General features: G+C 41.6%; 2 protein-coding genes and 2 pseudogenes across 3 annotated transcripts; 3 read left to right on the top strand and 1 right to left on the bottom strand.

Moving 5' to 3' along the window:
- Positions 1-3,176: 3,176 nt before the first annotated feature.
- Positions 3,177-4,601, bottom strand: LOC104748289 (F-box protein ETP1 pseudogene; annotated as a pseudogene). Its single transcript, XR_015582216.1, has one exon. The product of XR_015582216.1 is annotated as an F-box protein ETP1 pseudogene (transcript).
- A 2,418-nt stretch (positions 4,602-7,019) lies between these two features.
- Positions 7,020-7,829, top strand: LOC147926421 (uncharacterized). The gene has a single exon (XM_087487060.1). It carries the CDS (start codon positions 7,020-7,022, stop codon positions 7,827-7,829), a length of 810 nt encoding a protein of 269 aa, XP_087343186.1.
- Positions 7,830-8,393: 564 nt separating this feature from the next.
- Positions 8,394-8,899, top strand: LOC147926420 (uncharacterized). Its single transcript, XM_087487059.1, has 2 exons — positions 8,394-8,845; positions 8,890-8,899. Exons 1-2 carry the CDS (start codon positions 8,394-8,396, stop codon positions 8,897-8,899), a joined length of 462 nt encoding a protein of 153 aa, XP_087343185.1.
- A 103-nt stretch (positions 8,900-9,002) lies between these two features.
- On the top strand, positions 9,003-21,064 carry LOC147926419 (uncharacterized; annotated as a pseudogene).
- The last annotated feature ends 6,767 nt before the right edge of the window (positions 21,065-27,831 follow it).

Genomic DNA, 27,831 nt, shown 5'->3' with positions numbered 1-27,831 from the left:
AGAGCTCGTTTTAGACCCTCATAAGCTTCCTGAGCCTCATCATTCCACACAAATGCATCAGTCTTAGTTAAAGCATGTAATGGTCTTGCGATTATACCGAAATTCTTCACAAACCTTCGATAGTAGCCAGCCAAACCTAAAAAACCACGCAACTGTTTAAGAGTATTGGGTTTCGGCCACTCCGCCACTGCTTTGATCTTCGCTGGATCCGTAGCAACCCCTTCACCACTAATAAAATGCCCCAAGTATTCAATTCTGTCTTCAGCAAAGTCACACTTACTCATTTTCGCAAATAAGCTCTCTTTTCGCATTGCCTCAAACACCATACGAAGATGCTCCACATGCTCAGTAATGTTCTTGCTATAGATGAGTATATCATCAAAGAATACTAAGACAAATTTCCTCAAAAACTCCTTAAACACCGAATTCATTAAGCTTTGAAAGGTGGCTGGTGCGTTAGTTAAACCAAACGGCATCACCAAATATTCATAATGCCCACCATGTGTCTTGAAAGCTGTTTTAGGAATGTCTTCTACTCGCATTCTCACTTGATGATACCCTGCGCGTAAATCAATCTTCGGAAAAACCTTAGAACCACCCAGCTCATCAAGTAAGTCTTCAATCAATGGAATTGGAAACCGATCCTTAACTGTTACACCATTCAGTTCTCTGTAATCCACGCATAACCTCCAAGTGCCATCCTTCTTCTTCACAAGAACCACAGGTGATGCAAATGGACTAGAACTTGGTTGTATCGTACCCCCTGAGAGCATATCTTCAACAATCTTGTCAATTTCATTTTTCTGATGAATTGCATATTTGTACGGCCTCTGAATCAAAGGGTTAGCTCCCTCCACTAACTGTATTTTGTGATCATGATTCTTCCGGAACGGGGGTAAAGCTTTTGGCTCCTCAAACACATCCGGAAAAACTTCTACTAACTCTTCAATCACCGGACTTGTAATTGTCTTACCACTTATATAGCATTCAATGAAGCGACCATAGTACTCTTCTCAGTCAATACTTTAGATACGCAAATCATTGACACTTGCACCTCATCATCCTCCATCTTCTTCAACTTCTTAGCTTTCACATCACGTACAGAACCATTCTGTATTCCATACAACATCACCCTCTTGTTTTTCCACATAAAGCTCATCTCTAACAGCTTAAATTCCCAGGTGATAGGACCTAAAGTTTCCAGCCATTGTACTCCTAATACCATGTCACAACCTTGAAGGGGAATCAACATCACATCAGACTTAAAAAATGTTGTCCTGAACCTCCATTGGAATCCTTCTACCTTTCCCCGAACTCCCAACTTCCTTCCATCGGCCACAGCTACTTTTGTCAGCTTAGAAGCCCTCACCTTGCACCCCAGCTTAGCCGCAACCTTTGGATCAACAAAATTGTGCGTAGATCCAGAGTCTAACAACACGTATATTGGCTTATTCCCATATAACCCTTTCACCCACATAGTCTTGTAATCTGATATACCCGAGACCGCATTAATCGAAACTCTTGGCATAAGCTTGTCATCCTGTTCACAGTCTTCCCAAACTTCTGTCTCATCTGCATCTTCCACTTCCATACTGTATAACTGTGTTTTCTTATGTTGTTGGTAATGCTCAGGCGTAAACTTCTCATCACACCAATAACAAAGACCCTTTGACCTCCTGTCACTCATCTCTTCCTTAGACAAAAATTTCTTTGGTGCACCCTCATTCACCTTGGCAACAGTACGAACTCCTTGAGGATCTCCCTTGGCCACATTACTTCCCTTAGTTGACTGCCAAGCTTGTGGTACTTGCTTCTTAGGGTGTGCCTTCTCATATAGCCTTCCCAAAAGCAAACAATGCCTCACAGTTTGTGGTTGAAACATTCTCACATGCATTTGAGTATCTAATCGCAACCCTGCCAAATAAAGACTCACCAAATATTCTTCAGATAGATTCACTCTTGTCTTAATAAGATCAAATTTCTGATGGTAATCAATGATTCCATCTGTTTCCTGTAACTGCTTCAGTTCAGCCATGGGATCATCGCATTCATCTTCAAATCTTTCCTTCAACAACTTCACATAACCATCCCAATCATAAAGCACTTCTAACCCAACACCAGACTGCAGAAACGAATAATGCCAAGTTGCAACATGTCCATCAAAATGAATTGCAGCCATCTTTACTCGCATCTCCCTAGGTGTGTAATCAACTCCAAAAAATTCTTCAACCTTAAACAACCACTCCTTAATCTGATTACCATTGAATCTAGGAAAATCATTTTTTTCCAAACGAGTCAAGTTACCATAGTGATAGTGAGCGTCAGATCTCACTGGATCAGATCTGATAACCTTTGGGGGATCCAAATGATTCGATCGAACCTCCTGCGACAGAGAAAATTCTGGTTCAGTTCGTCGGCTTCTATTACTGTTCTCACTACGATTATACTTCTCTTCTTCACGATCAGCTTCTCTCTGAACTTCCTTGCCACGATTAGCGGTAGTACGACTAAGAGCTTCGAACATCTCCGCCATATGCGTCCTCATCTGTTGATTCTGTTCTGCCATATGCTTCTTCATTTGCTCGTTTTGCTCCATCACCAAATCCTCCAAGCGCGTCATCCGCGACTCCAACGGATCTACCGGCGCAACTCCTTGGTTTCGAACTTCGATCACCTGAGAACGAGTTTCCACTCCCATTTCCAAGAATCGTGCTTGCTCTGATACCTTTAATACAATAAACTCACAAATCAATCGCGAAACTGAATAATACGCTTAATTGACACCGGAAACTCTCGATGTTCATGAAAACACGGAGGAATCCTCACCGGCTCTCGAGTTGAGAGAAACCCAGCGATTACAGAAACAAGTTTTTAAGAGAAAGTTTCACAAAAGATCTATGACGATATGAAAAAGAGAAGATGAGCTAACAAGTGCTCTTTATGCTTCTAGAAAAGATTCTAACGGCCTCCCGCATCCAGCCGTCCACGTGTTATTTGAAGACTCCCACTTGCATTCGCACGTGTTGCTCCGCACGTGTGACTCTGCAACATAAAACTGTATCATGAATATATAAACATTGTAGATTCTTAGAAACACTCGTTTATGTATTTGTATGGACTTGAGAGGTAAAATAATTTCCATCATTAGAAGCTGACCGCCTTTTGTATCAAATCACTTTGCAAACATTTTTAAAAGTCTCTATTTTGTTTGTAGATTCGTTTAAGACATAACACTTATTTGTTAGACATATGCTGTACGAGACATGTTTAGACCATAGTACTTAAATAAAACCGTGTTTTAAGGCAAGCAAGAAACACTACAAGACCACATCTTGTAGAGGTTGTTTTTAGTCTCCAGCAGGTAGCTCGATTTGGACCAAACTTGGAACGTAATTAAGAGGAACTGGCCGAGGTCTCGGATATGTAGTCGGATCAAAACCAAATTCACTGACTTGATTATCCTTGCCGAGAATGTATATCTTATCGATGCAGACTGTAGAGGCTGTCGTCGTAATCCATCCATCTCTCACAACACACGGCGACTTTCTTATCCTCGTCAAGCACAAACGTTACCAGATCAGTAAGTTGAAGATGAGGGCTCAAATCCAATGTTAAGACCTTGTTCCAGGACACCGCTTTGGTGGAGTCATCATCAATCTTACTTGTCACCCATATCTCAGTCTTGTATGTAAAATCGGGCTGTTAAAACACGGAAAGTTTCTCGTCCCTAACAGCAGAAAGTTTCAAAATTTCCCACCTTGGACGCTGATAGGGAAGAGGCACAAACAGAGATGATTTCTCAGTAGAGAAATCAAATTTGAGCAATGACAAGCCATGTTGCGGTTTTGATTCCTCCAGAGCAAAACAGTAAGTATTTCCCTTCAAAGACACGGGGTCTTCATGGAACGTACCGCCCCAGCCTGGTGGAGTGAGACCACCATCATCAGGAATCCTCCTCCACGAATCAGAGGAGCTAAGGTCGTAGATTTCTGTATCTTTGCCAGCAAGACCAAAGCACAAAATTTTGTAGCTTCTTTGACTGCAGGAGGACTTGTTGTTGTTGTACCCGAGAACAAATCTGATGAATGGCTTCCAACGATTGCTGGCTTCGATCCACCTGGTTTGACCAGTAAACGGGTTCCAAACCACTATTTCATAATGGCATGTGGTGGTGCTGATGGGGAAATCGCGGACGCATAACAATAAGCCGTCGCAGTGAAAGACTTGGGTCTCAAGTGACTTGTTAAAGGAATCTGGTAGGCTAAGCTCTCTTTTTACCTCTACATATGGAAGAGGAGGAGCATCATCTTCATGTGGGGGAAGATTGATAATGCTCAATGGACAAATCGTCTGCTTCCCTGTCATGATGAGAAATAGAAACTCCTTTGCGGCTTTATCCCGGTGCTCACTCGCGAATTTCCTATCTTCTTTGAACAAACGGTTCCATCTTTTGCAAGTAACTCGTAACCGTTTCAGGGATGTGGCCGGAACGCGACAGAGTATATCATCTACCAAATCGTTAGGAAGCTCCACCGGTCTCGCCATTGATCTAGTCTTAGCTGCTGTAAAAAATCTAGGTTTTTGCTCTTTCTTTTAAGGGTTTGTTTGAATTTTAGTATGTTTACTATCCTACTATATTAATTGAGAAGTACAAATATGAAACTAACCTTAAAATGTGTAAAAAATTACACTCAATTGCCATTAGAAAAACTTGATTAAGATTAATTAATTAAATAAATAAATATAATTAATTAAAAACGAAAATTGGGGACACATAAAATAAAATAAATTGTAGAAAAATAAAATAAAAACTATTAGAATCAAAACTAATTCATACTTAAAAAAACTAACAGCTAAGATTTTAAAAATCTAATCGAATAAAATCTATATAACCTCAAATTTTATCAAAAAACTTTTCCAACACGGGTTAAATTTTTTTATCAAAAATCTAATCGAATAAAATATATAACAGTTCTGTTTAACGGATTAGATTGTAAAAATTAATAAATAAAAGACAAAAGATATAGATATAGTATCTTATCTATTTTTAAAAGTTATATTACTTTTTAGCCACAGTTTTTAGAAAAATAAAATTAAGTTGCGATTTAAATATATTCAATGCTTGAAGGTGCTTATTACAGACAAGAAAAGGAAGACACAGGAAAAAAAATCATTATTTTTAAAGAGTTTATTCAAAACCTTCACTACCTATATTTAGTGCTCTTTTTACATGTCAGTTATATATTTTTACTTACTTCATAACTAGAATTGCGTTTAATTGACAAAGGTTTAAACAATTTTATTCATTACAGCAAATGTTTTATTGACATGTTTTCAATAAACACTTTTAAAATCCAAAAATATTAATATAAGCAAATCAAATTTTTAGTCATAAACCATTATAAATAATATAATAACTAAATAAACGATTACAAATTTTCATCAGAAAAAGCTCAGCCCGCGATTTTCTGCGGGTTGGTACCTAGTTCCCAATTAGAGAAGCAGTCATTTAACTCTGTCTGTCTTAGATATAGTGAGAAAACGAAGGAGAAAAGAAGGTGGCTGAGTGAGAGAAAGGAAAGTGGATGGGTGACTGAGAGGTAGAGGGGAACGTAGAAGTGAGAGAGAGGAAAGTGGGTGGTTGACTGAGAGATGGAGGGGAACGTCGGGTCAGCATCAAATTTTTTTTTGTTTTTCTCTCTTTTCTTATTTCATCTATATATTTTTTTTTATTTTTTTTTCTATTTTACTGTTACACCTCCTATATAGGCATGTAAATGGAGCGAATATCCGGTTTTTTTTAGATATCTCTATCTATAACCGTATTCGTTTTATCTGTAATTTGTTATCCATATTTGTATCCGAAAATTTCAGAAATCCGTTATCTGGATATCCGTTAAATATTCGATTATCCGCGAATATGCACGGATATTCATAAAAAAATATTTTTTAAAAATAATACGTATTTTAGACTCAAATACAGTGTATTTGTATAAAATATCACGTATTTTGGACAAAAATACCGGATATCCATAAAAAACAAGTATCCGCTTAAAATTTAGTATTATATGTATCGGTATCCGTATATAATACAGGATATCTAGGAAAAACGGATATCCGTTATTCGTTTTAAAATTTAGCACGATCTGTATCCGTATCCGTTTTATCCGCTAATTCACTATCCGTATACGTATCCGTTTGTCCAGATATCCATTTTCTTGGAGCGGATTCGGATACGAATATGAATATCCACGAATACCGGATAATAATCTCAGGCCTATATCTAAACCTAAAATACATTCTAATATAAATTAGTTTTTTTTAAAAAATTCAGATACATAAAAATCTATATTTTTAATAATTTGATATGCATTTTATTTTATTGTTTTAAATATATGTATATGATTGTTTTGTACACATTTATTGTTACATGGTTTTTAATCCGTACACACTTATTGTTGGTTCAGAATAACCATATACAACAATAAACAATATAAATCAGTTGTGATATAGAATATATTTAAAATAATAAAAATGCATATAAAATTATATTAAAAAAAAAGATAGATTGTTTTTGTATCTGAAAAATCGGTATGAAACTAAACTATATTATCTAATATTAGACTAACTATATAAAATAAAAAAGATTCCTAGTCTCTAGTATGTAGAAAATAGTATTAAGGATAACAAAGTTGGCAATCAAAAACAAGAATCCCTTATTTGGGCTCAAGACCTTCTTTCTGATCTTGTGTCTTCGACTAGGGTAAGAATAGAACTTTAAGACTGGAAAACCTTTTCTCTTCAGCCGTTTTCGACTGTTTATCCCAAAAAGTTGCTTAAGTTGCTAAGTTGTCCCAAGATTTTAGGGTTTGTGATTGTGGTTCTTCATATCTCAACTCAAATTCCGTATTAGTTCTATCTAACCCGTCTGTTCTGAAGGGGTGTGGAGTGGTTTTCTTCTGTCCCGGTGGTTTTAGTATCTCTGGTGTCGCTAGTGTGGAGTTGTCATGTCGTCTGCGATGGATAAAGCTATGTTGGCAATGACTCTTGAAGAAGAAGAAGAAGATCTTCCGTTTGTAATGCCGGATCTACTAGATTTTTTGTCAATGGAGAGGAACGCGATGAGTTTGGTGGGGCGTACTCTTAATCCAGCTCGCCAACCTATGAAGAATTTGATCCGGGATATGCCTAGGAAGTGGCAGAAGCCTGGTCGTATGAGGGGGGTAGCTCTATCGTGCGAGAGATTTCAGTTTATCTTTGACTCAGAGCACGATCTGTTGGAAGTACTAGCTAAAGGTACTCATACTTACAATGATTGGGCCCTTGTGGTGGATAGGTGGTACGCTGATCCTCCGACAAACTATCTTCAAGTCTTTCCTGTCTGGGTTCAAATTTGGAACTTCCCGATCAATTACTATACTGTCAAAGCCATTACAGCTCTCGGTGAGATTCTGGGGGAAGTCAAAGAGGTTGCCTTTGATCCGGAGAAAGCTCAGGTTCAACAATTCGTCAGAATCAAAGTCTTATTTGATGTATCAAGACCCCTCAGAGGGTCTAAAATTCTCAGTCTGCCTAAGGGTCAATCCACAACTGTGAGATTTCAATATGAAAAATTGCAGAAAAGGTGTTATGCTTGTCAGCGTCTTACTCATGAGAACACTGAGTGCCCTTTCTTGCTTAAAAGGGATGAAGCTTTGGCTGAGGCGAAAAGAAAAGGAGATCTCCCTATTAAACAAGCTAAAGAAAACTTTATCAAAGAATCAGACCCTCTTTTTGGTGTCCTGAGAGAGGATCAGGTGGGGATAGATAAGTCGATTGGAAGACAGTGAATAGCATCTGAGGTTTTGGAAGGAATGCGTCAGTATCTCATGGCTGAGACCAATGAAGATTGGTATGTTAAAGTGGAAAGAGTGAAAAAATCAGTTAGAGAGGTGGAAAAAGATCCGATTGCTAGTAAAGCGATTCTCAGGCTTGAAGAAGTGCCAATTGTCCACTCAGATGTGAATAAGGAAAAAGGTTTGGTCTTTGATTACTCAAAAAAAAGCGATCTGCAGGGAGCAAAGTCAAATGATCCAAAGGGCTCGAAGTTGATGGCAGCTGCAATCAAAGCAAACTCTTCTAGTCAGTTGTTAAGGTTCGAGGATAATCTGTCCTTAGGTGAATCCGGTGAATTCCTTGCTCTATCTCAGCCTTTTCAGGATAGTGCAACGGTTTATAGAGCTGGCTTCTATGAAGCTAGCTCTTCCGGCACTCATCCGAGAAAGAGGAGATCATTGGATACAATGTCGTTTGATAGTAGAGGAGATCATTGGATACAATGTCGTTTGGACTAATCCTTTGCAAACAAAGCTTGGTTTGATCAATTCCCAGAAGCCAATCAAGCCTTCCTAGATATGAGAGGATCTGATCAAAGACCGGTTTTGCTAAGCCTTATATCCTCCCAATCTGCTTATAAAGGTCATTTCCGCTTTGATAGAAGTTTGTTCCGCAAGCCTGAGGTTAAAACTGCTGTAGTCAAAGCGTGGAAACCAAGTGTTGGAGGTGCTGGCTTCCGGGTTTCTCAAAGGATTCATGAGTGTAGGAAAGCTCTAAGTGCTTGGAAAAAGAAAAACAGCTCTAATTCCCTGGAGAAGATTCATCTCTTGGAAAAAGCTTTGGAGCGTGTTCAGTCAGAAAGATGGCCTAATCTCCATCAATTGCATATCCTCAAGAAAGAATTAGCAAGAGCTTACCGAGCTGAGGAGGATTATTGGAGACAAAGGAGTCGTCAAAAGTGGTTGAGATCGGGGAACCGTAATTCAAGGTTTTTTCATGGATCAGTAAAAGGGAACAGGGCAAGAATAAGGTTAGAAGTTCTGAAGGATTTTAATGGGAATGCTCAAAGATCAGAAGCAGCTAAAAGGGAGGTCGCAATTGATTATTTCACCAACCTCTTTAAGTCTTCCAATCCATCCCCATTTGAGGAGTGGTTCTCCGACTTTCAGCCTAAAGTCTCTCAGAGTATGAATGATGATCTAATCCAAAAGGTGACGGCAAAAGAAATAAAAGCAGCGACCTTTTCTATTGATGCCAGTAGTGCTCCAGGTCCCGATGGTATGTCGGCAAGTTTCTTTCAACATTATTGGTCTACGGTAGGGCCACAAGTTGTAAAAGAAGTGCAACTGTTCTTTGAGTTTGGTTCCTTTCCGGCTAAGTGGAATTATACGCACTTGTTCCTACTGCCTAAACCTCATCATCCCTCTGAAATGAAAGACCTGAGACCAATCAGTTTATGTACGGTGTTATACAAAATCATCTCCAAGGTGTTGGTGAAAAGGTTGCAACCTTTGTTGACACATGTTATGTCAATTAACCAAACGGCTTTCGTACCAGAGAGGTTAATCACGGATAACATTATGGTGGCTCATGAAGCGGTTCATAGTCTAAGTGGGAAACAAGCCTTATCTGACAAATTCATGGCTGTCAAGACTGATATGTCCAAAGCATATGACCGTGTGGAATGGAGCTACCTGAGATCCTTGTTGGTTGCTATTGGTTTTCATCCTCTGTGGATTGAATGGATCATGTGTTGTGTCTCCACGGTCACTTACTCCATCCTCATCAATGACCAACCTTTCGGTATGGTAACCCCTCAGAGAGGTTTAAGACAAGGAGACCCTTTATCTCCTTTTCTTTTTGATCTGTGCACAGAAGGTTTAACCCACCTGCTCAACAAGGCGCAAAAGGAAGGGCTTTTAGAAGGGGTAAAGTTTGGTGATAATGGTCCGGAGATACATCATTTACTCTTTGCAGATGACAGTCTTTTCATCTGTAAGGCCACCTTGAACCAAAGTCATGTGCTTCAGTCGATTCTGCTGAGATACGGGAAAGTTACAGGTCAAGAGATCAACTTATAAAAATCTTCGATCACTTTTGGGGCAATGTAAGTGCTGAACTAAAAAGGGGTATCCAGAATAAAATTGGAATCTATAGAGAGGGTGGAGCGGGGTCTTATCTGGGAATGCCAGAGTGTTTCAGTGGATCTAAAGTTCAACTTCTGAATTACATCAAAGATAGAGTCCAATCAAAAACGAATGGGTGGTATGCCAAATCTTTATCTCAGGGGGGTAAAGAAGTATTGCTGAAGTCAGTTGCTCTGGCAATGCCAGTCTTTGTCATGTCGTGTTTCAAACTTCCCAAGATGACATGTGCAAAGCTAGCGAGTGTGATGGCGGACTTCTGGTGGAATAGTACAGAGCATGCTAGCAAAATTCACTGGCAAAGCTGGGAAAAACTGTGCCTGCCTAAAGATCTAGGGGGAATGGGGTTTAAAGATATTCAAACTTTCAATCAAGCTCTCTTGGCCAAGCAAGCATGGAGGTTATTATAGTCACCTTTGTGTCTTTTTGCTCAGGTAATGAAGAGTAAGTATTACCCTCACTCCAACAAATGAGTGCAAAATTGGGAGGACGTCCATCCTTTGCATGGAGGAGCATTCTGCATGGTAGAGACCTCTTGGTGAAAGGCTTAGTCAAGAACATTGGCAATGGTAAATCTACAAGAGTGTGGATGGACAACTGGCTCGAAGATGGGGAGATGAGACCGCCTTGGAGGAAAAATAGTATCTTTACTCCAAATCTGAGAGTGGCTGAGTTAATAGACAGGCGAAGAAGAAAGTGGGATCCTCAGAAACTACACGATAACTTTCTTCCTTGTGATATCCAAAGAATCATCAAAATCAAGCCTGCTGTGGACATTGAAGACTTTTACTCTTGGAAATTCAATAAGAGTGGTGACTTCTCCGTCAAATCAGCCTATTGGTTAGCTTCTCAGTTCAATAACATCACTCTTAGAGAGCAGGCTAATCAACTCGATTCGACAAATCCGTTGAAAGCTCAGGTTTGGAGATTCCCGACTGATCCAAAATTAAAAGTCTTTCTTTGGAAAATCCTCTCAGGGGCATTGCCTGTTGCTGAGGCTTTAAACAGAAGAGGTATGCACATTGATGAAGTGTGCCAGATTTGTGGCAACGAAGTTGAGTCCATTAACCATGTCTGTAACGCTCCCGAACCGCTCTATGACCACAAAGGTCATCGGGCAGCCACGAGACGCCACTTGCGGAACTGCACCGAGGTGATCCGGCCGAGGGACGGAAGCTGCAGACTTCCCGACCGGTCCTCCCTAGCACAATCCCACCCGCTACCGAGGTTGCTTAGGCTTTTCAACCCTCGCGGCCTGGTGCGTTGTGTTGGCCCGGACAAGGCCGAGTATCATTTGCAACTTGCCATGCTTTCCTGAAAACCGAATATATCACTTTAATAAAATATTTCCTCAAAAATAAATCATCAAAGTAATATATATAGATAGTCGGAAAACTTTACTCTTAGTCGTTTAAGAAAATATAGGGTTTTACAAGAAACACAAGAAAACCCTATCCGGTACCCTAACGTTTGCTCCGGCTCTAGACTCACTTAGGCTTTCCTGCAAGGCCAAAACGAAGAGTCATGAGTAATCTAGGATTACTCAGTGAGTCAGGATACCCCCTTCTATCCTAAACAGGATACTACTCTTCCCAAGCCGACTACCCCGGCAATCAAAGAAAGCTAGCAAGCCACAAAGCTAGCAATAACATCAAAGCAACACAGCTGGAAGCTTTAGCGGAAGCAAAACAAATCACAACCAAGCGAGGCAGATTCGATCACTACAAACCACTCGGAAGATCTCAACTCGCTACTCACCATGCAATACGACTAAAGAACACTTTAGACTCTTACTTAGACCCACTTGCTAAGACGTCTAGCATACTTGAAATACCGTAGACTCTTAGACCACACGCAACACGCAACACGCAACACGCAACATGCAAAGACGACTAGACATAATCAAGGAACACTTGAATGCTCTAGACTCTTTACACCTAGGGCCCGTCGATACCCTGTTCCATTCCAACACCTGCTCCATGCCGAGACCACACAGGTCACCAGCATGAGCCCACACACACTCAAGCCACATCGTCATGCAGCAGTCACGCCGGTAGCTAGCCAGCCGTGACAGTATCCCCGCGCGAGTGGTCTTCGGGAACTCACGCTTGACACTAATAATTGGAACAGCGGATCGATACCTTACTAGCTAAGACTCAAGAAACGAATTCAAGAGACTAAGCTACCACCACACACACACCATCCTCAATTCAAGCCGTGATATACCAAGCACACCAGCTTTATATCACGCAAGAAAACTAACATAGAATAATCAACAAGAAGCAAGAAATTAAATCAAGCAACTTTAAGATTATTCTTACATGCATGCACCCTTCATGCTTAAACCATTCAAATCCACTTCTCCCATGTAGATTCAGTCGCTTTAACCACTTACATCCCTTATATCCAACTCACGCATGCGATCAATCTCAACCAAATTTTTATGCATTAACATGCAATCCACTTTACTTCCCAATTCATGCATGAACCCGTTTTTAAGCAAAGCTTAACATTTTCAAATCCCTCCAGGATCAATCATGCATGTAACTCTTAAACCAGCCTTTAAGAGTTCAATTCACCCAATCTCTTCTTTAACCGCACGTCAAGTGAATCCTCCTTATTCACCGTGCAAATCAACTTATTCTCGCATGCATGCAATATCCTTTAACCGCAACAAAAGAAGCGACTCTACATGCTTACCACAGACTCACCTTTACGCGTCGATGATTTCCCTCGGACTTCACTGCACCTCACGATCAGACAGCTTCTCCTCTTGATCAACTCGATCCACAACCAACGCCTCTCCTTCGATCTCTCTCTCGATCGTTCTCGATCTCTTTCTCAACAATCACTTCGACACAATGTCGATGATTTCTTTCCCTCTCTCGATGATCTCTTCTTATCTCTCTCTCGATATAACTTAAGAGCTTTTGAGTGTTTTTGTGCTAAACACCCAAATGAAATCGTTTGCCTTGTATTTATAGGCAAAATTTCGAGGCTTCTTCCTTAATGCCCTTTGACAAGTGTCACCTACACCCCTTGCATGTGCTGCGTGAATCCCACCTCCAATGGGAGCTCGCCATTAATCCACTAATCCCCCTTGTATTAGTACATGAAAACTCCTCCATTAGTGCATGTAAAACTTCTTATTAGTGCATGTCACTTAATCAAGGCTTAATCTTAGCTCTCAGCCAATAGAGCTCCGCCAAATCCTCTTAATCGGCTTGATTAAGTTAATCCTCCCACTATCTCCTTAATCTCCTTAATTTTTTAATCCTTCCACTAACTCCACCTTAAATAAAATAATCTTCCCACTTTCCTTACTTCCCATTGGTCAGAATTTTGAGAAAAAGAATTTTCTCCCCAAACATTCGATCCTTTGTTCGGCACCTTCGACTACGTGTCTCGGACATCTAGACACTCTTTCTCGGGTCATCGGCAAAATTTCTCGGGCTCTCAACAATTTTCTCGAGTACTCGGCAACTCCTTCGATCCTCGATAAATTTTCTCGAGTACTCGGCATCTCCCTCAATCCTCGACACATTTTCTCGAGTACTCGGCAACTCCTTCCATCCTCAACAATTTTTCTCGAGTACTCGGCATCTCCCTCGATCCTCGACACATTTTCTCGAGTACTCGGCAACTCCTTCGATCCTTGACACATTTTCTCGACCAACTTTCCTCGACCTTCTCGGCCCTTTTTCTGTCTCCTGATCGGTCTTAGGGTCTCGGTCGTACATCCGGATACTCCGGTCTTTGGCTCGGCCATTGTCCAACTTACGAATATTTTCTCGGGCTTCTCTCGGCCATTCCCTTTTGTTTTCCTTCTTACGTCTTTTCCGGGCCATTTCTCCGATCCTTCATTTTAAGATTTCTACTCTTGGTGAGGGTCACTACATTCTCCCCCCCTTATAAGAATTCGTCCCCGAATTCTCACGCCTTCTCCTTCTCTTGGTGGTGTTACTACCTCTTTACAAAGGTATTACTATCTTGTGATTGCTATCACCTCCTTATTTTTTTCCGAAACCTCCTTTGTTTGGCTACCTCCTCTCCAACATCTTATACCACGCCTATAACACCGTTTCACTTAAGCACTCGGACCCCATGCTTATGCTTCTTGGAAAACTCCTTCATCTCCAACATATACTTGGCTCCTCTTGAATCCTTATGTTCTTTAAACACTAAGGCTTTTATCGCGATGCACCATGGCTTATTCGCTACTTTAACTTCTTAGCTCAATGCTTCTCTTTCTTCAGCTTGTTCCTGACTCTTTTCTTTTCTTCTTCAATTTATAGCTTGATTCCTTCCAATGTCTCGATACGTTTACCGTACTACTTCTTGTTCTTCCCAGCACATTATTTGCTGCTTTTTGCTGCGTTTTGCCCCTCTGGCTCTTCCCATCTCTTTACCAACAATCTTCTCTCTCCAATTCGTTTAACCTTGCCTTCCTTAAGGTTTTAACTTCTCCAATCTCCTGAGCCTCACGCTCCTTTGGATTCTACCTCCTCTAATTTCTTTAGCTTCACGCTCCTTGGGATTTCAACTTCCCAATTCCTTTGGCTTCACGCCCAAAATTTATTTTGCACTCCCCATAACCTCTTCCCATCTTACTTTGAATTCCACTTCAAACTTCTTCCTCGACTCTCATATTCTAAAGTTTGACTTGATATCTTTGCCCATATCTTGCCCCTTAGCATAGAAATGCTGTTTCTTTTGCCGTCGATTATTTTCTTGCACCCTCTTTGTCCATTCATAAATTGTTCTTCTTTCACGTATTATCTTCTTGCATCCTTTTTGTCCTACTCCTGGACCATGCACGAATTTCTTGCACTTTTCTGGTCATATATATTTTTTGACCTCTTTAATTTCGCCATTTTCAATTGATTTGCACTACTCTTTCCTCCCTGACTTTCTTTGCCTTCGACTGAACCTTCATCATCATTTCTTTTCTTTTCTCTTCTCCATCTTTCAATAATCAACTCGAACTGGCTGTTCTGGTCGGGTCGAACTCTCTCATGCTCTTTCTTGAGCTTCTTCTCTTTTGTCTGATCGTGCTTAGTGGTGTCTTACGTGAATCCTCATCGATTGCGTGCAAGTTAATCATGCAAATGCTTATGCAATATATTAACTATGCAAACCTATAAAACTCAAGCAACAATCAAAGCAAGTGATAAAACAAGCAAGGATTAGCATAAGTTTTATATAGCACAACACCACAACCACGGCTAGAGAAAATAAGGTACTTTTTACAAACCGCTTGAAAAAGCTACACAAGTTCTACACCATCCTAGCCGAGAATACTAAGGGTTCGGATCCTAGACACCAACAACATGGTTAAGTCTAGATACCAAAAAGAAATCATCCAACCCTTTACACTTACACCCAAAAAAACTTCCTTTACACCCCAGCATCCTACTGGTTTCTGAGCCTAGTACACGCCTCGCACGTGCACACCCACTCCCTATCTGGCTCATCAGGTGGCGGTCCGGCGGGAGATTCGGTTGAGGTAGAGGCAGCAGACAACGAGGCTCCAACTTGCTCCGTGGGACTTACACCACTCCGGCCGTCTCGGCCTGACGGGTTCTCTCATGTCTCTTCCATTCGCTGGTTAGCGCTCATCCTCTCTCGCACCATCCGATATGGACATTCATGAACATAATGTCCTCTGCCACCACACACGGTGCATACCATATACTCCGAGTCCAGAAAATGCTGAGGTCTCGTCCTCCAGCAATGATTGTTCGGATGTCCCGGTTCTCCACACGCCTCGCATCTCCTCCAATATCTCATGCCACTCGGGTTTGGGCAGCGATAGGCAAAATGCCCTCGCTCTCCGCACCATTCGCAATCCTCCTTTGACGGGTCACACATGCGTCTCAACGCCGGTCTCCAACAATGTTTTGTCCAATGACCGACGCCCTCACACAACTCGCAATAGGGCGTGTTCCTCATGTGGACTTGGTTTGGGTAGACCACCCTCTTCCTTGCAGTGGCTCGCACTCTCAGCCTGCCTCTTGGTTGGAACGTTATGGAGTGCATCTCCAACTCCCCTTTCGCCTGCAACTCTTGGTAATACTCCCTTGTTCTCTTCAAACTCGAACTACTTTCTCCAATTTCCATCCTTAGTTGCTCTCGGTTCTGCCTTCTCAGCTCGTACGCCTTAACGAGCATTTCCAAATCCACGTCAATTGGTTCCTCTTCTTGCTCCTCCTCTTGTCCCGGCAACACCATCTGCAATGGCACGGCTCTAATGGGACTATTGCGCCTTAGCACAATCTGATTTGACTCCACTCGGTCCGGCACAATTTGGTTTGGCATTAGGAGATCTGGCTCCTCTCGGTCTCTCGCAGCTTGACTTGATTCCCCTTGTTCTCTCATGACTTGGCTCGAACTGGCCCATCGCCTTACCCTCTCTCTAGGCTCCGTACTAGCCTCAATTTCTCGGTCTTGGTCTCTCCTTGGTTCCACTATAAAAGTCGGAATCCCCTCGTCGTCACTTGACACAAGATCGATCACCTCTAACTCCTTGGTCGGCTTCTCGGTCTTAGAGTCTCCATCTACCGGATTCCCTTCTCCATTGGCTTCCGGTACTATGACTTCCCCGTCATTCTCGTTTACTCGCTCCGGTGAGCGCATCCCATCTATCATAAGTACGATCCTTGCAACCGTATCGGGTCTCTCTTCCGCAGGTCGCTCTTCACTAATGTCTCCGGTTTCGGGTACCACACCCGCACCACCAGCATTACCTCCTTCCTCCGGCACATACACGTCCGTCAAGAAATTTAGGATTTTATCAACCGCCTCCGGATACTCCCTCATATAATTTTCGGGACTGATATCATCGCCCTGGTCCTCCACAAGATCCAATAGCAATTTCTGTAGCCTGTCGGCTAACTCCACTTCCGCCTCTCTGTGATCTCCAACGGGAAGCGTCTCAAACTTGCCTTGCGCGTCCATTCGAACTTGAAGACGGCTCGGCTCCCCAATCTCCAACACAATAGTTCGATCATCTTGATCAACTTCCACTTCCCCCATTTCATCTAAACACTCAGACGGATCGGTCTCGATCGACCAATTGGTGTCGTCCGCGTCGAACACCCCGTCCTCATCCCAGTCATTCGAATCACTCGGCTCTCGACTGGTTTCTGATTCCGTCGACAAATACCCATTGTGATGCCCACAATCCTCATGTCTCGGCCCCTTATCCCCTGAACCATCCCCGCAACCTGAATCACCTGAATACATCTAAAACCCACAAGAAACAAGGTTAGATGCTTAAATCATTCTAAGGTTCAACTTAGACTAGACAAGCAAACGGTCCGGATAAAATTCCATGCTCTTGCGACACATTACTTGATAAAACATTGAAATGCACAAGTGCTCGCGGGTTCGAAAACACCGCTCTGATACCACCGTTGTAACGCCCCCGAACCGCTCTATGACCACAAAGGTCATCGGGCAGCCACGAGATGCCACTTGCAGAACTGCACCGAGGTGATCTGGCCGAGGGACGGAAGCTGCAAGCTTCCCAACCGGTCCTCCCTAGCACAATCCCACCCGCTACCGAGGTTGCTTAGGCTTTTCAACCCTCGCGGCCTGGTGCGTTGTGTTGGCCCGGACAAGGCCGAGTATCATTTGCAACTTGCCATGCTTTCCTGAAAACCGAATATATCACTTTAATAAAATATTTCCTCGAAAATAAATCATCAAAGTAATATATATAGATAGTCGGAAAACTTTACTCTTAGTCGTTTAAGAAAATATAGGGTTTTACAAGAAACACAAGAAAACCCTATCCGGTACCCTAACGTTTGCTCCGGCTCTAGACTCACTTAGGCTTTCCTGCAAGGCCAAAACGAAGAGTCATGAGTAATCTAGGATTACTCAGTGAGTCTGGATACCCCCTTCTATCCTAAACAGGATACTACTCTTCCCAAGCCGACTACCCCGACAATCAAAGAAAGCTAGCAATAACATCAAAGCAACACAGCTGGAAGCTTTAGCGGAAGCAAAACAAATCACAACCAAGCGAGGCAGATTCGATCACTACAAACCACTCGGAAGATCTCAACTCGCTACTCACCATGCAATACGACTAAAGAACACTTTAGACTCTTACTTAGACCCACTTGCTAAGACGTCTAGCATACTTGAAATACCGTAGACTCTTAGACCACACGCAACACGCAACACGCAACACGCAACATGCAAAGACGACTAGACATAATCAAGGAACACTTGAATGCTCTAGACTCTTTACACCTAGGGCCCGTCGATACCCTGTTCCATTCCAACACCTGCTCCATGCCGAGACCACACAGGTCACCAGCATGAGCCCACACACACTCAAGCCACATCGTCATGCAGCAATCACGCCGGTAGCTAGCCAGCCGTGATAGTATCCCCGCGCGAGTGGTCTTCGGGAACTCACGCTTGACACTAATAATTGGAACAGCGGATCGATACCTTACTAGCTAAGACTCAAGAAACGAATTCAAGAGACTAAGCTACCACCACACACACACCATCCTCAATTCAAGTCGTGATATACCAAGCACACCAGCTTTATATCACGCAAGAAAACTAACATAGAATAATCAACAAGAAGCAAGAAATTAAATCAAGCAACTTTAAGATTATTCTTACATGCATGCACCCTTCATGCTTAAACCATTCAAATCCACTTCTCGCATGTAGATTCAGTCACTTTAACCACTTACATCCCTTATATCCAACTCACGCATGCGATCAATCTCAACCAAATTTTTATGCATTAACATGCAATCCACTTTACTTCCCAATTCATGCATGAACCCGTTTTTAAGCAAAGCTTAACATTTTCAAATCCCTCCAGGATCAATCATGCATGTAACTCTTAAACCACCCTTTAAGAGTTTAATTCACCCAATCTCTTCTTTAACCGCACGTCAAGTGAATCCCCCTTATTCACCATGCAAATCAACTTATTCTCGCATGCATGCAATATCCTTTAACCGCAACAAAAGAAGCGACTCTACATGCTTACCACAGACTCACCTTTACGCGTCGATGATTTCCCTCGGACTTCACTGCACCTCACGATCAGACAGCTTCTCCTCTTGATCAACTCGATCCACAACCAACGCCTCTCCTTCGATCTCTCTCTCGATCGTTCTCGATCTCTTTCTCAATAATCACTTCGACACAATGTCGATGATTTCTTTCCCTCTCTCGATGATCTCTTCTTATCTCTCTCTCGATATAACTTAAGAGCTTTTGAGTGTTTTTGTGCTAAACACCCAAATGAAATCATTTGCCTTGTATTTATAGGCAAAATTTCGAGGCTTCTTCCTTAATGCCCTTTGACAAGTGTCACCTACACCCCTTGCATGTGCTGCGTGAATCCCACCTCCAATGGGAGCTCGCCATTAATCCACTAATCCCCCTTGTATTAGTGCATGAAAACTCCTCCATTAGTGCATGTAAAACTTCTTATTAGTGCATGTCACTTAATCAAGGCTTAATCTTAGCTCTCAGCCAATAGAGCTCCGCCAAATCCTCTTAATCGGCTTGATTAAGTTAATCCTCCCACTATCTCCTTAATCTCCTTAATTTTTTAATCCTTCCACTAACTCCACCTTAAATAAAATAATCTTCCCACTTTTCTTACTTCCCATTGGTCAGAATTTTGAGAAAAAGAATTTTCTCCCCAAACATTCGATCCTTTGTCCGGCACCTTCGACTACGCGTCTCGGACATCTCGACACTCTTTCTCGGGTCATCGGCAAAATTTCTCGGGCTCTCGACAATTTTCTCGAGTACTCGGCAACTCCTTCGATCCTCGATAAATTTTCTCGAGTACTCGGCATCTCCCTCGATCCTCGACACATTTTCTCGAGTACTCGGCAACTCCTTCCATCCTCGACAATTTTTCTCGAGTACTCGGCATCTCCCTCGATCCTCGACACATTTTCTCGAGTACTCGGCAACTTCTTCGATCCTTGACACATTTTCTCGACCAACTTTCCTCGACCTTCTCGGCCCTTTTTCTGACTCCTGATCGGTCTTAGGGTCTCGGTTGTACATCCGGTTACTCTGGTCTTTGGCTCGGCCATTGTCCAACTTACGAATATTTTCTCGGGCTTCTCTCGGCCATTCCCTTTTGTTTTCCTTCCTCTTCCTTCTTACGTCTTTTCCGGGCCATTTCTCCGATCCTTCATTTTAAGATTTCTACTCTTGGTGAGGGTCACTACAATGTCCTTTTTGGTTGTTCGCTGGCTAGACAAATCTGGGCTATTGCTGGAGTTCTATCTCCAGAATTTGGTTTCCACAATGGTTCAGTTTTCTCTAACTTACACTATTTGCTAGAGAACCAGGTTAACAAGCAATGGCTTGAGGAAATTAGAAATTCTTTCCCTTGGGTTCTGTGGAGATTATGGAAAAACAGGAACCATCTAGCTTTTGAAGGTGAATGTTTCTCTCCACTGGATTCGGCTCAGAAAGCTAAAGATGATTGGATTGAGTGGAAGGAAGCTCAAATAGTCAAGGATCAGGAGGATAGACCCAAAGGTTATCATCAGGGGGAAGGGGTAAACAATCAGTCAGGAGGTATCATTCAAGAAAGTGAAACTTGGTTACCTCCTCCTATGTTTTGGCTAAAATGCAGCATAGGGATCTCATGGTCCAAAAGGAATAGTTTGGTGGGTGGCGCATGGGTTCTGAGAGATCACTCAGGAAATGTTTTATTACATAGTAGGAGAGCATTTTCGAGAGTTGCAGATCAGAAAGAAGCACAACTTCTCTGTTTACTTTGGGCCATTGAGAGTATGCGAAGTCACAAGGTTGAGAAGGTATTCTTTGCTTTTCAAGGAAGTTTTTGTTTTAATGCTATCAACAGACCGGCCGCCTGGCCTTCCTTCAGATATCAATCAGGGGGGGTGTGTGCAGCTCTCGGTACCTTCAAAGCTTGGAAATTTTTTTTGGAAAACTCAATTTCAAACAGAGGTGCGCTCTTAATAGCGCAAAGTGTTACCAATGATGGCAGGCTCAATTCGTATGTTGCAGCAAATTACCCAGTTTGGTTGCAGCAGGTATTCATAAACGAAAGGCCGACTCAATCTGGATGATCTTGAGTTTTTTGGTTCTTGGTTGTGACTTAAGAACTTTCTTTTTGGATAAGCACTATCCGTGTTAGTGCAATGTTTGGTTGTAAGTAGGAAGGAAAGGTAGTTGTCGGTTGTGTAGGTTTTTAGCAACAACTGTCTGTAAAGTTAACCAAATCTATGATCCAATATATAATTCCAGTTGACCCAAAAAAAAAAAAGATTAAATTTATCTTTTTTCTCTCTCACCCACACACTATTGGTTTCCCTCTCTCACATAATTTTCTCTCTCTCACCTATAACTCACACACTATTTCTTTCACAAATGGACCCTACAACTATTTTGCTAATTGCAAATAGTAAATGTATTACTTTCCTAATAATCTTTTGAAAATGTACTAAAACTCAACTTATCTCTTTCTTTAATGGGGACAAATTTTTAATTAAAGCTTGATGGTTGGAATTTCTGGTTTAATGTCGGTTTGATATGAAGCAAGAAGTGATTGAATTGGTTCTTCTGCGGTTTGCAGTGGTTAAAGAGTTAGGGTTTTGGTAAAGTGAAAGACTTTGGTAAAGTGAAAGACTCCTTTTTATCGCGGGAAAAAACTGGACAACTCCGACTTTTGTTTAATCCAAACCTAAATAAAACTCCTTCGCTTGATCACTCACTGCTTTACCCGTGATTTTTGATTGCTCCATTTATATATTTTCATAAGCTCCACAAACTCTCCAAATGCTGCATACATGCAAAGTTTAGGCAAATTAGTTCGTATGATCTATTTAGCGTATGACTGTAACCAGACAGCTAATTAAAAAGACAAGGGTACTGAAAAAGAATGGGTTTCAATACCGTTATCTATTGGAAGATATATTTACATATTTATGTTATATGGGTAATATACTCTGTTGTAGTTTAGGAAGTTGTATAACTTGGTACACAAGTCTAGTATATTCGTGTCTCTCTTGTGTATATATATCGGCTGTATTGGTTCAAGATTAATAACACAAATATTCTGAATACCTAGCAATCTCAAGTTTAACATGGTATCAGAGCCAAACACCTAAAATCTCGTTTTCTCGATTTGTTTCTCTCGTCTCCGTTTTTGTTTCTTCTCGTTTTGGTTTCTCTTGTTTCAAGTTCTGTTTTGTCTTGTTTCTGTTTGATCCATCACGATGGCAGAAGAAAAAGCTGTTGTTTCCAAGGTCTCTGACTCCACCGTAGTCACGCCTTATACTTTGTCCTCTGCTGACAATCCAGGATCCATGATATCTTCGGTCTTGTTGACAGGAGAAAATTACTATGAGAGGGCGACAGAGATGTTCAATGCCCTGCGCGCCAAGAGGAAGATTGGTTTTGTTGATGGATCAATTCGTAAACCTCTTGAGGTTAGTTCTGAGTTGGAATCATGGACGAGTGTGAATTCCATGGTTGTTGGGTGGCTGCGCACGTCGATCACTCCGCGTGTGTGATCTACGGTCTCTTTTATTAGTGATGCAGCAGACTTGTGGGAAAACTTAAAAAGCCGTTTCTCTGTTGGAAACAAGGTGCGCATACATCAACTTGTGTGTCAGCTTGCATCATGCAAGCAGGAAGGTCAGTCCGTCATGGACTACTATGGACGTTTAGTGAATTTGTGGGATGAGCTACAAAGGTATCGTCAACTACCGGTGTGTACGTGTGGTGCGGCTGCGAAGATCGCGAAGGATCGAGAGGAGGAGAGAGTTCATCAGTTTGCCATGGGACTGGATGAATCTTGGTTTGGCAATGTTATTTGTCAGATTGTTGATGCAGACCCACTACCCGATTTGGCGCAGGCTTATTCAAAGACTGTCCGTGAGGAGCAGAGACAAACTGCGAAGAAGAAAGAGTAACAGTATGATACAGTCGGTTTTGTTGCTCAACAAACTGTTTCAGTTGGCAACGAAGTAGTGGAAGCTTCTAGTTTGGCAACCCATTCTGGTCCTTCGAATTTCTCTCAAGGAAACAGTAGGAACAGAGAACGCTCGCTGCTCTGTTCTCATTGTGGAAGAACAGGGCATGAAAAAGATTTTTGTTGGGAAATCGTTGGATATCCTGAATGGTGGTCAGATCGAAACAAAGGAAGCCGTCAGTCGGGACGTGGTGGTCGTGGTTCGAATTTCGGGGGAGCTGGACGTGGTAACAATTTCTCTGGTCGTGGTCATGGTTATGCGACGGTTGCTCATGCTACCAGTCCACATGCTTCCTCGTATCCTAGTTTTACACCAGAACAGTGGCAAGCAATAAGCAAGATGGCCTCGGAGAAGTCCATCTCCAGCTCAGACAAACTATCCGGTAAGATGTTTTCCGTTAAGATACACGAAGAACTTATTCTTGACACCGGTGCATCACATTATATGACTGGGAATCTTACGTTGTTAGTCGATGTAACAACGACTCCGGTGTGCTCCGTAGGTTTTGCTGATGTAAGTAAAACGACTTTGGAAAGCATGGGCGTGTTCCATGTTTCCGATCAGATTACTCTACATAATGTTTTATATGTTCCAAATTTGAACTGCTCCCTGATCTCGGTTTCAAAGTTGTTAAAACAAATTGGTGGTATTCTGTTGTTTACTGATACATTGTGTGTTGTGCAGGACCATTTTTCGAAGACGCTGATTGGAGCCGGGGAAGAACGTGATGGGGTCTACTTTGTTACGGATGTGAATGATGTGCGTGTGAACAAAGTTGAAGCAAGAAGTGATCCTACATTGTGGCATCGACGGCTCGGGCATCCTGCATTTTCAGTTTTATCTACTTTACCTTTGAGTTCTGGTGTTTTCAATTTGGCTAGCTCTGGTCCTTGTGACGTTTGTTTTAGAGCTAAGCAGATAAGAGAAATTTTTTCCGATAGTTATAATAAAGCAAAGGAATGTTTTCCATTGATTCATGTTGATGTTTGGGGTCCATATCGAGTTTCAGCTTCCTGTGGAGCTAGATATTTTTTGACTATTGTTGATGATTTTTCTAGAGCGGTGTGGACACATCTTTTGCTCGAAAAATCAGAAGTTCGTCAAGTTCTTGAGAATTTTTGTGCCTATACTGAACGGCAGTTTAATAAACCAGTTCGCATGGTTCGAAGCGACAACGGGACTGAGTTTTTGTGTCTTACCAAGTTTTTTAAGAGTAAAGGCATTGTTCACCAAACATCATGCGTGGCTACCCCGCAGCAAAATGGACGGGTGGAAAGAAAGCATTGTAACATTTTGAAAGTTGCTCGGTCACTCCTCTTGCAAGCCAGTCTTCCAGTTTCGTTTTGGGGAGAGGCAATTCTAGCAGCCACGTATCTCATTAATCGAACTCCTACCAAAGTCCTCCAAAATAGAACTCCGTATGAGCTTCTTTATGGGGAAAAACTTTCCTATGATCATATCAAGGTTTTTGGTGCATCGTGTTATACACATCGTCGTGATCGTGATAAAGATAAATTCGGAGAGCGAAGCCGCAAATGTATCTTTCTGGGATATCCTTTTGGTAAGAAAGGATTGAAAGTATACGATCTTGACACCAAAGAATTTTTCGTCTCCCGTGATGTCATATTTCAAGAAGATCAGTTTCCTTTTGCTTTACAAACTGGTGCTCATGATTCACCGACCTCGTTTTTAAATAGTGATGTTATTGATGATGATTGGTTGGTTCATCTTGCTCCCACGTCTGACGAAAGGGGGAGTCCTTCTCCTGTTTGCGATCAACATGCAATAATTAATAATGGATCTCCATCGCCTACAGGTTTTGTATCTCCTTCTCATGATTCCCCTGCTCAAGAAGACACTGCTCTTCCTGATAATGCTGTTGTGACACCTTCTGTTGATGATGAGCTAGGTCGTGGACGGAGGCAAAAGACTCAGTCAGTTTGTTTGCATGATTATATCACATATTCAACGCGTTGTCTTCCTGACCCCCATCACGATTCCCCCGACTTCATCTCATGCTCTTCGTCTACGGTTCAAGGTACACATACTCCATATCCTCTCACAAATTATATCTCTGATGAAAAATTTTCACCTGCACATCGAGCGTTTTTAGCAGCGGTTATCGATGGTGTTGAACCGACATCGTTTAAGCAAGCTATGAAAGATCCTCGTTGGACTAAGGCTTGTGGTACAGAGATTGCAGCCATGGAAGACAGTGGTACGTGGAGCATTGTGGATTTACCTCCTGGCAAAGTTGCTATCACAATAAGTGGGTGTTCAAACTTAAATATAATGTTGATGGCTCCTTAGAACGTTACAAGGCCCGGTTGGTTGCTTGTGGTAATCGTCAAGTCGAAGGTGAAGATTATAATGAGACATTTTCCCCGGTTGTGAAAATGACTACTATTCGTAGTTTACTTTGTTTAGTTGCTGCTAAAAATTGGGAAGCTCACCAGATGGATGTACACAATGCTTTTTTACATGGGGATCTCGACGAAGAGGTCTATATGAAGCTTCCCGTTGGTTTTCATCATTCGGCTCCAAATAAAGTTTGTCGTCTTCATAAATCTTTGTATGGGCTTAAGCAAGCTCCGCGTTGCTGGTTTGCTAAGCTTACTAATGCATTAGTACGATTCGGTTTTGTTGAGTCGTATGAAGATTATTCTTTGTTTATCTACTCCAAGAATGGGATTGAGATTCGTGTGCTTGTATATGTTGATGATTTGTTGGTGTGCGGCAATCATTCTCATATGCTTAAGCGATTTAAAGAGTATTTGGGGCGTTGTTTTCATATGAAAGATTTGGGTAAGGCAAAATATTTTCTTGGGCTTGAGATTGCTCGGAGTTCTGAAGGTATCTATATGTCTCAACGGAAGTATGTTCTCGACATTGTGTTTGAGGTTGGTCTTCTTGGGTGTCAGCCTTCACCAATTCCAATGGAAGAAAATCATAAAGTGGGTCTAAGTAAGAGTGCTTTTATTCCCAATCCGGAGGTGTATAGACGTTTAGTAGGACGTCTAATTTACCTTCTTAATACGCGGTCGGAACTGTCTTTCTTTGTTCAACTTCTTTCCCAGTTCATGAAAGCTCCGCGCGTCGATCATTTGGAAGATGCGCTTCGTGTGGTGAAATATTTAAAGGGCACTCCGGGACAAGGGATTCTTTTAAGCTCCGATTCAGATTTAACTCTTACGGCTTATTGTGAGTCTGATCATAACTCTTGCCCGCTCACACGTCATTCGTTAAGTGGTTTCGTCATGTTTTTAGGTGGTTCTCCTATTTCTTGGAAGACAAAGAAGCAAGATAAGGTGTCTCACTCCTCTGCAGAAGCTGAGTATCGATCTATGAAGAATGCGTTGATGGAAGTTTTATGGCTACAGAAATTGTTTATCGATTTGGGCTGTTCTCAGTCTCAGCCAGTTCGTTTGTTCTGTGACAGTCAGGCTGCTATCCATATCGCATCTAATCCGGTGTTTCATGAGCGCACTAAACATATAGAGTCTGATTGTCATGCGGTTCGGGATGCTGTTCAAGATGGTACGCTCATGTTGGTACTGAAGATGAAATTGCTGATATTTTTACCAAGGCTTTAGGACGTGTTCCGTTTGAAAGATTAACATCCAAGTTGGGATTTGTGATCTTCATGCTCCAACTTGAGGGGGAGTATTGGAAGATATATTTACATATTTATGTTATATGGGTAATATACTCTGTTGTAGTTTAGGAAGTTGTATAACTTGGTACACAAATCTAGTATATTTGTGTCTCTCTTGTGTATATATATCCGCTGTATTGGTTCAAGATTAATAACACAAATATTCTGAATACCTAGCAATCTCAAGTTTAACATTATCTGAGAAGGCACTGCAGAAGGATCTCCTGGACCGTTGCTAAATATTATCCCCATCTGGATTCATTTTCAGCGCCTCAGAAGCTGGCCACGTGGATGGGACAACCATGGCTTCACAGCCATATGATGCCAACCTGTCTTAGGATGTTTTGCTTGATCCCAAAATCATATGCAATAACCTTTTTGAAGTGGAAGTATGCAAAACAGAGTTAGAAGGTATTGAGGAGTGAGGAAATCGATGAGAAGGTGAAATTAGAGAAGAGAAAGTAAAACTCACTCTGTAGGATTTCCTTGTGATCTGAGAAGATTGTCTTAAATTCCCATTCAGGATTTGTGATATATCATGGTTTTTAGGTGTTTTTAGCCATGATATAAGTCTTATCTATAGAGTCTTTTGGTGTTTTTAGAGTCTTTTTGAGTCTTTATAGGATTTAACATGGATGGGAGCATAATGGAGCTAAATAGGAGGATTTGGAGCATAATCAAGCATTGAGGCTGAGTTGCAAAGTTGGGAGACGAAATTGAGAGAGTGCATCGATCGACACATTGATAGCATCGATCGATGCTAGGCCAAATACGAAATTGGAAGTTTTCCCACAAGTTTTGAAGATTTACAAATCTGCCCCAAAGTTTTCCATATTTGCATCATTAGTCCCTGGACGTGTTTAGGAATATAAATAGGATTTTTATGGTCATTGTTTAGACCTAAGCTTTATTTTTTTCCCTGCAACTTTTTGAGAGCAAAACCCTGTGAGATTTTTAGAGAGCTTTGGGAGAGAGAGATCTACTTTGAGAGAAGAATTCTTGAACTCCTTTACTTCTTCTTTAATCTCTTGATGCAATTTATTCAGAAGATGTTTTGTGTTTCATTGATTATGTCTGAGTAGATCTGCTAGTTAGGTTTAGGGTTTCTCATTAGGGATTTCATGGATTATTAGATCTGTTAATTTAGGATTCATTATCTTTCTTGTTCTTCATCATAGGTTGTTCTCAATGCTAGATCTTTGAT

The sequence above is a fragment of the Camelina sativa genome, chromosome 15 (genome assembly GCF_030686135.1).
Source record: "Camelina sativa cultivar CO46 ecotype springtype chromosome 15, ASM3068613v1".
Lineage (NCBI taxonomy): Eukaryota > Viridiplantae > Streptophyta > Magnoliopsida > Brassicales > Brassicaceae > Camelina > Camelina sativa.
This window is presented reverse-complemented; position numbering and strand designations above follow the sequence as displayed.

Bases quoted from the DNA above. Each gene is read 5' to 3' on its own strand.
- LOC147926421 (XM_087487060.1), top strand. From the start codon at position 7,020: ATGGATAAAGCTATGTTGGCAATGACTCTTGAAGAAGAAGAAGAAGAT.
- LOC147926420 (XM_087487059.1), top strand. From the start codon at position 8,394: ATGAGAGGATCTGATCAAAGACCGGTTTTGCTAAGCCTTATATCCTCC.